The sequence below is a fragment of the Panulirus ornatus genome, chromosome 34 (assembly GCF_036320965.1).
Source record: "Panulirus ornatus isolate Po-2019 chromosome 34, ASM3632096v1, whole genome shotgun sequence".
Lineage (NCBI taxonomy): Eukaryota > Metazoa > Arthropoda > Malacostraca > Decapoda > Palinuridae > Panulirus > Panulirus ornatus.
Genome location: NC_092257.1, coordinates 11502821 through 11513447, shown reverse-complemented (window position 1 = coordinate 11513447; position 10627 = coordinate 11502821). Strand labels below are relative to the sequence as shown.

At 36.3% G+C, this 10627-nt stretch overlaps 1 protein-coding gene across 1 annotated transcript; it reads right to left on the bottom strand.

Moving 5' to 3' along the window:
* Positions 1–1319: 1319 nt before the first annotated feature.
* Positions 1320–9601, bottom strand: LOC139759832 (glycerol-3-phosphate phosphatase-like). The gene is made up of 6 exons (XM_071682324.1): positions 9240–9601; positions 6815–6975; positions 6398–6535; positions 5774–5984; positions 3620–3761; positions 1320–2179 (listed from the first exon to the last, which is right to left on the bottom strand). The coding sequence occupies exons 1-6, from the start codon at positions 9322–9324 to the stop codon at positions 1984–1986; spliced, it is 933 nt and encodes a 310-aa protein (XP_071538425.1). The 5' UTR covers positions 9325–9601; the 3' UTR covers positions 1320–1983.
* Between the last annotated feature and the right edge of the window lie 1026 nt (positions 9602–10627).

The following is a 10627-nucleotide window of genomic DNA, read 5'->3' as shown; positions in this document are numbered from 1 at the left end:
TCACCAGCATGCATTAACAACTGTGAAATAATGACCAGGGCATCATACTTCGGTTGTGAAAAAATGTGTATGTTATGAAGATGTTTTTTTTTTTTACCCTTGGTTTGGCACAATAAAGGGGACAGCTTGAGGCTGTGCTGAAAGCAGGAGTTGGGAGAAGTAGGCATCTTTGGGAAGGGATTCATTGCTGGGGTCCAGGTGGCACACTTTGGCTGATACTTCCTCTTCATACTACTGTGTCTACTCATCTCTGGTTGCCAAACCTTCTTTTTACAGTGCCACTATGGGTATGCAGAGCTCATCAGTACCAAATCCTTGATTCAGAATGTATGTTTTTTAACCTCAGATTCAAGTCTTGATATATTTTCAGTTAATATGATATAGAGATTACGTTAATGAAGATTAAACAAACCAAGGCAATCTTTGTTTGTTGGGAATATAATGTTGAGTCTTGTAGTCATGAAAAGCACAGAAACTAAAAACTTGTAGAAGCAGTTTTCACCAGATTGTGGTGTTCTCTCAAGGAAAGCTAGTTTCCATATATACATCAAACACAAAGGAATGAATAGGAACACTGTACATGAAGAGCAAAGTAATCACTCAAAGAACCATCATTTTCAGATGGGTTTCCAAGGGTTTATCCCGAGATACCTCTTGATATTTAAGCATAAAACATGAACTGATGACTTCATGATAAACTTTTTGTTATAAATACAAGCAAGAAAATCTAAAGGTCTGCTTCTACTACATTAGGTATAAATCTGTGGTAAGCACTGCAGCTATCTGAACATTGTCAAAAAAAAAAAACTGATTAATAAACTGGTTTGGCTTAAGTGGCCTGGATTTTTATTGCATGGGAAGGGTGTTTCACATGCGTAGGGCCCAATCTTTTGAACATTCTCTACCATCGTGCAATCTCTTGAATGTATGTATGCTGTCTGCATTAACTATGTCCTCAGTTAAAGTTCATGAGTGGATTATGTTGGCATCAGTATGGAGAACTTTCAGTTGTCTACAATGATAAGATGGCATCTGAATAATTTTCATCAAGAGAGGACTATGTAAGAACCAAATACTATTTCTAGATAGTCTAGATATTCACATCTTTAATGCCACAGGTGGCCATCGGCTTGTTTGTGATGCACAGTGAATATAGTTAATAAATTTGAAGTTTTCAAAGAAGGAAGAACAGTAAAGTTGACTTATGACTGGAAAGATAATCCAAATAATCTCGATGGCTTAGATTTCAAGTAGATATATGTAAGCACCACTGAGCTTTGAGTGAGGGAATAGGTGAATCAATTCAAAAAAATTCAGAAGACAGATTAATTGTTTAATCATGTTAGATACAATACAACAGTGAATATTCTAGCATACAGTATTTACAGCTTATGACTACTTCACTTATTTCTTAATCAGATAAATATGCAGCTCTGGGTTTTCAGCACTGGCGCTAAGTAGGTAACTTTTGCCCTAAGTACCAAGTTACAGATATGAAAGGTAAAAAATTCACATCACACAACCTTGCATTTCCCTGTTGTATGAGTCAACTGTTTGCTTGTGTTAGAGGAATTTCTATGGCATTTATCTTTTATTCTGCAAGTGGAAATTGCCACTCTACTCTAGAAACATGGAAACATCCTTTCATTGTCCATTACTAGAACAATTCAGAGTAAGGTCCTGATTATATTCTAAAAAAAAATTAGAGATCTCCATGTATTTCTTTCATGAAACAGCTAAATCAAATGTAAAATAAACATTCAGTCAGGTTTCACATCATTGCTTCATAAACCATATCAGCAATTTTTGCATAAAATATAAGAATTTTGCCGTACTTGACCAAAGACTTCACAAATTACCTCCATTTCTTCATCTTTGTCATATGTCAGGAGCTTTAAGTTGTCTTGACAATAATTATTTTGATATATATCTCTAAATATTCATAGATATAAAATCCAAATACACTGCAATGAAGCTTATAATCTACTGACATTTCTCATTCTTCAGCAGTGGGATGAAATCACCAAGTTCAGGCAGGTAGTAGTCTGCTAGCAACTTATGTTTATCCTCATCAGTGCTTGCAGCCCAAGATTCTAAGTCTTCCATCTTTGTTATACCACTCAGTACCACCAGTGTGTGGAGGCCACAGTTTTTGCCAAACAGAATATCTGTGTTGCATCTGGAAGAAATGAAAGATGGTAAGTTCACACTCTGTAATAGTTGATACAAGTCTTTCATTTTTGTATATCTATTTTGCAGCGAATATGGCAGAGGCTGAAGTATGCTTTAATTGAGGCCGTATTGAATGAGAGGGTAGAAAAATGAGAGAGAAGAAAAAGGAAGGGGGATCAAAATAGAAACCATTGGGTGTTTTTTACCTTTATTCTTAAAAGTCAAAAGATTATAGGAAGAGAGACAGACTGAAGGGGGAGAGAATTCTGCAGTTTCCTGTAGGAGGAAAGTAGGTATCACAAATGCTAAGAATAATTCTTTTGTGGTTGGTCTGCAAACAGAAACTAATGAAAGAGGTAATCAGCTACATGCTGTGGAACCGTGTCTTAAGAGCTGACTCAGATGCAGACAACTTATAAGAGTAAGGAGGAACTAATTATGAGGATGAATGATACAACATATATATAAACATACCTAAACATCTCATATTTCTGAGACAATATTTTCAAAATCAGCTCTTATTATATTTATTTGTTGAAATACATATGGTGCATGTAAGAAATCTGAGCTTTAACTAGAAGAGGAGTTATACAAGAAACAGTGTAAATGAAAACAGGATTGAGTGGACAAAACCAAATGAAAAATGAAAAGCAATAAAATGCTTAGACTTGCTAACGAGAAGCATTGATTAAATGAACTTACCATATTAGGGAACTAATGTGATCAAGGTAGTATCTGACCTGGCTTAATAGTTGCTTAAAGACTGGAGATAAATGAAGGACAAAGACTGTCGAGTATACAGCCCAAAGAAAATTTAAAAGGATGATAAACATCAATACAAGGAAAGCAAATGAAGATCTCTGAAGAAAATTACTTATAAAATAATCTAGAAATTAATCAGGGCTCTACAAGTTCCTATAGACCTGCTTCTTAAAGGTTGAAAAGTTATATGAAGATTGAAAAAAGGAAAAGAAGAGAATTTCACAGCCTGGCTCTTCAAGAGTATACAAATGTACCAGTGTGACTAGTCTTCACGTAAAACTGTGGGAAGCAGCAACCAGAAGCATGTCGGGTACAAGCTTTGGTAGCAAGGGATACATGTAGAGAGCTTATAAGTACAGTGCTCAAAATAATACTTGTAAAACTGACAGAGCAGCAATATCATGGCAAACAAAAAAGGAGAGGTGAAGCCAGAAGAATTGGATGGGAAACTTTTAATTCCACTATTGTTGGAAAGATGAAGAGAGAACCATCCCTTATATGGGAGCAGAAAATAATTATGGCACCTATACAGTAATGAAAACTCTACAGTAACACTTGAAAGAAGAAAAAATATGAGAAAAATTTATCTTTACTGCCATTTGACAAAAGCATAACTGAACACCCAGTTTATTCCATAGTTTTTCTCAGAAATAATTACATAAAACAGATAAGAAACTGAACTAACCTATCTCCAATCATGAGTGTCCTTGATGGATTTAACTGGTGTTTGTCACTGATTAGGGAAAACATCGTTTCTGAAGGCTTGCCCATAATTACTGGAGGGCGCTGAACAACTGTTTCTACACATTTTACACAGGCACCTGCCCCTGATAGAGCAATAAAAATAGGTAATGGATTAATTTATCTATTTTTAGTTGAGTATATATTCACATGTTTATAAAAATCCAGTAATGTAGGGGTTTATATGAAGAGAATTAGTTCTGATTAGTATTGTGGAAATTTTCTTACCTTTTGTTATCAATTATTATACAAATTATAACTTTTTGAAGAGGAAGTGACATAAATGTGAAGAGAAGGTGTATGGTATCAAAAGCTGAAAAATATAAATAATCTGCATTTATGTACAGAAAGTTGTTTTCTTTGTTATTATTATTATATTTTTATTATACTTTGTCGCTGTCTCCCGCGTTTGCGAGGTAGCGCAAGGAAACAGACGAAAGAAATGGCCCAACCCACCCCCATACACATGTATATACATACGTCCACACACGCAAATATACATACCTACACAGCTTTCCATGGTTCACCCCAGACGCTTCACATTCCCTGATTCAATCCACTGACAGCACGTCAACCCCGGTATACCACATCGCTCCAATTCACTCTATTCCTTGCCCTCCTTTCACCCTCCTGCATGTTCAGGCCCCGATCACACAAAATCTTTTTCACTCCATCTTTCCACCTCCAATTTGGTCTCCCTCTTCTCCTCATTCCCTCCACCTCCGACACATATATCCTCTTGGTCAATCTTTCCTCACTCATTCTCTCCATGTACCCAAACCACTTCAAAACAACCTCTTCTGCTCTCTCAACCACGCTCTTTTTATTTCCACACATCTCTCTTACCCTTACGTTACTCACTCGATCAAACCACCTGACACCACACATTGTCCTCAAACATCTCATTTCCAGCACATCCATCCTCCTGCGCACAACTCTATCCATAGCCCACGCCTCGCAACCATACAACATTGTTGGAACCACTATTCCTTCAAACATACCCATTTTTGCTTTCCGAGATAATGTTCTCGACTTCCACACATTCTTCAAGGCCCCCAGAATTTTCGCCCCCTCCCCCACCCTATGATCCACTTCCGCTTCCATGGTTCCATCCGCTGCCAGATCCACTCCCAGATATCTAAAACACTTCACTTCCTCCAGTTTTTCTCCATTCAAACTCACCTCCCAATTGTATGTTTGAATAAACTGAAGCTGCACTAACAGTTTTGCTTGGGCAGGAGCCAAGGAAAAGCTTTAGAATCTGAGAGAATCTCATATGCCCTTTACCTAGTCCATGCTCACTGTGGGCTAAGAGAACTTGTCCAGGCCTAAAAGAACCAGATTAGACATATAAATCACGTGATATATCTTGATGCTAAATTAAGTTCATTTAAATTTGATGAAAATTTGATGTTAACATTGGTTTTAATGTCTCTATTAATGATTGTTCAGCAGTGCTTAGCCACTAAAATGGAATGTCAGTAATATGTTATCACTACAAAGCTGTCCACCAAGGAGGAAAGGAGAGACAGCCTTCAACTTTCTTTATCAGCTGAACTATATTGATTGTGGACAGTCCTTCATGAGATGCAGCACCAGAGTTATCAGAAAGGTCATAGCTAATAACTGGGCAAAAATCTAGTGAGAAGAGATGTTAAGAAGTATTTGTTTAGTATTAGGCGGTGGATGGTTGGTTTAAACTTATCAGTGAGATAGTGATTGGTAACAGATTACTAAAGTTTAGAAGGCTACTTTGGTACAGAAAGTTCAGATAGGGCCCCACAGGTATAGAGCTCTCTTCTTTACTGTAAAAATTGTAATCCCATACACACACACACACTTAAGAAGGCTAAGCAGTCATTAAGAAGGAAAAATGTGGGTTATGAATTAAAGGTGATAACATGGAAGGAAATAAAAGTAAACTGTTAGGAGGCAAAAAAGTGGAACACATCTTTGGAGGCAAAAGGACAAAGGAGGATAGAGACTGGTCCTCTCAGTAAAGGAAATATTGTTGGATGGCTATTGCAAATGGAAAAGAAGATGTATAAATCAAACATTAAATTTTGGTTTAGGCTATAAAAACTTAAAGAAGCCTTACCTGGCATTATTAGATCGTTTTTATTAATGGGGAATCTTTCATCAGTGTTTGTGGCAATGAATATGCAGTCTGGGTCTTTGAGGTATGATGAGGCTCTCATGACTCTAGGGAAGCTGAAGTAAGGATCTAAGCCAACTACCACAGCTCCTACATCTGGTTCTAGAGTCATTGTATTTTTTAAGTCATAGACATCTCCAACAAGAGGTTCTGGCTGCAGAGATATAACAGAATACTTTATTAAGATTACTTATCATTTCATACTGAACTCAAAAGACCAAAGATTACTTAACCGTTTCTACATCTGGTTCTACAGTCATTGTATTTTTTAAAGTCATAGACATCTCCAACAAGAGATTCTGGCTGCAGAGATATGACAGAATACTTCATTAAGATTACTTATCATTTCATACTAAACTCAAATGACCGAAGATTACTTAACAATCATACTAAACTAAAATTGTCATGTGAGGTTAGCAATAAGCATACTCATGTGAATTATACGTATATCAAGAACTAAACTGCATATCAAATACTCTTCCTCAGTACAAGTACAAAGCATCTCATTTTTTTCATGTAATCAAAACAATACTGAATATTCTGGCAAATCATATAAGTGAAACATACTTCAGCTCCATAGTGTGCAATGCCCACATCTTCCAACTCTCGAGCTATTCCTGAGGCTCCCATGATATATACCTTTCTTTTGAAGTTCTGTTGCTTCAGATAAAGAGCTGTTACATAAGAAGAACACACTATTTCCTCCTGTCAAGAAAGAAATAAAGGACAATGTGTGTTAAAGAGGTGCCACAATCGAGGCATGTGCAAAAATAGGCATAGATCTGTCTGGAAGCACTTCTACTTAAGTCACCACACTATATATGGGAAAAGGCTCATGAATTTATTTTTTAATGTTAAATGCTCTACTCGTGGATAGAACTTTTCAATAATGCAAGGTCTTGAATGAAACAAGAAAGGCATTGAAAAAAGGAAATGGGAGATTATACTCATTATACTGAAGTACATGAAAATAAGGTACATTACCTTGTTAGCAATAAAACTAAGTCTTTCACATTTTGCAACAATTTCATTGCGTGATTTAGTTGAATTATTGGTTATATAGAAGATTTTCTTCCCCAGGGCTCGTAGCTGGTTCAGGGCATCATTTGCTTGACCTATTACAGTATCAGTACACCATAAAACACCTGTAATTAAATAATTAGTGTGCATACTTCTAACAAAGTATTTTAAGATTACAAAATAAACATTCTTTCAAAACCTCTGCAATGCGTAGAATTTTCTCCAAACAATTTCATTATTGTACATCCCTACTGCAAGTATTAAAGATCCAAGTGCAGCACTTAAATCTAAAGATATTAAGTGGTTTAGTTTACTTTTCATATAAATGAATCACTTGCTAACTTGCAGTACAAAAATGATATGTTTGTAGAATTTGGGTTGACTTGTCAAATACGTTAGCTAAGGCATATAAGGCAGAACAAAAATAATAGGTGTATGCAACTAGAGGAAATTATAGGTTTTGAAGGAGGAAAAACCAAAAGCAGAGTTCTATATAAGTATCTGAGAGAGGACTTGCTCGGTAGGGAGGTAAAACACCTTTTCACTCCCCAAACTATGGTATATACATGATGGTTCATCTTTTTGATAACCTTAATAGCTGTGAGGCTAGCTAATGTTCATCCATAAAGATCCAAGAAACATACTATACAGCAACTTTCCCAGCTATGACATCACGGCATAAAGATGAGTTGGGGCCAAACTGCCAGCAAATGCTACTTCTCGCACACCACGAGAGGCTGTGCTTCAGGTATTGTTTCCCTTAGGCCTGAAGATTATTTTTTTTAAAGGAAGCAATGGGAAAACAATGGATGCCCATGTGACTCTGCCTGCAGTAGAGATTTGTTTTTTCTTACTTAAAAATGACATTTCACACCACTGGGCAGGGCATATATGTTTCTGAAGGCATACCTTTGTGAAGGAGGAAGGACCTTATAAGAAACCTTTAGGGAAAAAAAAAAGTCAAATTGCATTAAATTACTTAACAGTTGTGGTTAGGTCTTTCCTTACTCCTCTTTCCTCTATAGTGGACAATGTTAAGGCCTCTAACCTACACCTGTAACATGAAACATCTTTCTTGGCTTCCTCTGGATCTTTTCTGCGAGTTTTTTGTGTTCCTTTAAGAACAGTGATCAATATGTACAGCAGATTCTAATATAGGCCTCATGTAGGATATGAATGGCTTGCTGAATATTTTTTCATCCATATACTTTTAGGCCATTATTTGCCAGCTGCCATTTTATCTCCTTTACAGTTCTCCTGATGTGGGACTCAACAGCAAGTAGGGTTGATGTCAACTTCTAGGTTTACTTATTCTTTAATTCATAATTACCCAGGTACTAATTTCTATGAAAGAATCTTGGTGTTGTTTAGTACCTTTCTAAAGATTCTTGCTGCCCAAGACCCTGCTACTTCCAGTATCAGGGAAATTATAAGCTTCTTTGTAGCAAGAAGTTCTTTGACGAGACTGTACCCCCAGTTATACAGCATCATCAAAGGTGACTTTTCCCCTCAACTTCCTAATTTCTCCACAGATTCCTGCAGTTTATTTCCTGCTGTGGTATATGGTATTTATACTTAGGCTTTTATACACTTTATGTATATAAATGTGTTAGACTTAGTATTAGACTGGGTTAAGGTAGGCAGAGTTTACTTTGACCTAATTGCACAAGAGACCCCTTCATGGAGCTCCTGCATCTGAATCTCCTGATTAGGTTTCTCTTTATATAATTGACATGTAGCTTTTATACAAGATGATTGGAAAGAGTTATATGATGTGCCCTCACATTATCATCCCTCAAACATTTTTATGAAAATATACTAAATTTCTGTTAGACTTAGATTATTGCTGAAGAAAGTAGTATTTATTGGCTTCAGTCTGTACATGTGAATTTGACATGAGCAGTGCTCTCAACATCCTTGTACAAAGAAGAATCAAATGAAACAGTTTATTTCAATTGGGCAAACAATTCTCAATAATAAACTTTATTGTAATTTTAAAGCGTTATTGGTAAGGTCCCTGCAAGTGGGCAGGGTGTTGGCGTTGGAAGAAAAATGCCATAAAACAAACTATGATACGATTGAAAATGAAGAGAATCTATGAGAACTAAATTTGACTTTCCCTGTGATGAGAACTCCATCATGTACTAATTATTTTACTTTAAAAATATCGATATTTATCTCGTCTGCCTAAGAGTAATATGGGGGCCTTCAAAGGAAGCTATGACTACTCATCTGAAAGTTTATATAATTCATATTATTTTATTAGGCCCAATAGTGACCATTCTGTTTTGAATACATAGAAGCAAGAAACGTTTCTCAGTAGACTTAAAATTATTGAAAATACTTAACTTTCTGATGAGCCGATCACATTTCTCTGATATAAACTTACCGTCGCAGTCAGTTAGAACATAATCGAAACTTTTGAGAAATTCTTTGATATTCTTGTTATCAAGAAGTGTGGGTAATGCCGGCATTTTCCCTGGCTTGACAGTTTCCCTGATCTCTCGACTTCTCTCTCCGTGTAGCTACTCCGACCTTCGGTTCCTCAGGGGTCATTCACATTTTAGAACGAATTACATCACCGTGGACGTACTCTCACCAGTAATATGGTTATCAGTTCCGTTATCTAGAAAAGGATACACAAAGCTGATTGCCGGTAGCCGGTACAGAATTTGTAAAGTGGGATTTTTGCAAGTTTTAGTGGCAGTTTTGAAATACAGAAGAGCTCTTTTGTGACGCAACCATAGATTAAGCATACGGTTAATCAAGCCATAAGTAATGGACTATGATACTGTCTTTTACCAAGTAGGACATTTGTTTTTGTCGTACTAAGCATATACAAAAGAGTCAGAGGTGTAAAAGTACTGAAATATGTCAATGTAATAGTAACTCATTTAGCTTTAGAAACATTTTTATACTCGCAGTCAGGTCGTGTTCGCTTCAGACTCTTTGTCATTTGCTCAGTACAACTGAAGAACCTCATACAGGCAACAGAGGAAGGCAGTGGTGAATAGGAATTGATTTCTACATTCAGAAGGGTGTCATGACAGACAGATCATGTGGAAAGTGGAACGCATATGATTGGCTCATCTTGATACCCGCGCATCCAATGTCCTCTGATTTGCTACTTCAAATGTAATTTTTAGAATGAGGGGAATCTAATGAGAGGTATCGAGGGTGTATGTAATTTAAATTAGAACGCTTTTTCAAAATTTACTAAAGTTCCTACAAAGTTTATTCCTCAAAAGTGTTAGTCTGCGTTGATATCGTTGTGATGGTTAGAGGCGTATTTAACCTAAAGTCGGCCCAAATCAATATATTAAAAATCTTTTAGACTAACAAATTCATCGATTGTCTTGTGATTGATACATGATTATATATACCTCAGTATCCTTTCATATCCTTTCATAATTAGAAATCGCATGTTATTTTATGTTTTTCCTGAAAGTACACTTGTATTCTGTATCATGAAATAACATAATTAGTAAATTTGAAACTTATTATAGTGGTGATTTTTATTTTGAACAATTACATCGAAATTTTCGTACTAAACATTCAAATATCTCTGACAGATCACTGCAAACGAACCCCTGTAGGAGTGCCACACCGAGGAGTGCAGTGTGTTACATATATCAGAGGTGAAGGTAAGATATTCTTCTAACAAAAGTAATATGTGCAAGTCGCTTACGAGACTTGTGAGCATGAAGGGCGTTGGGGCGACGCCTACTCATGTTACTCCTTTAATTTTTCCCAATTTTATTGTTGCTCAGTTCTTAA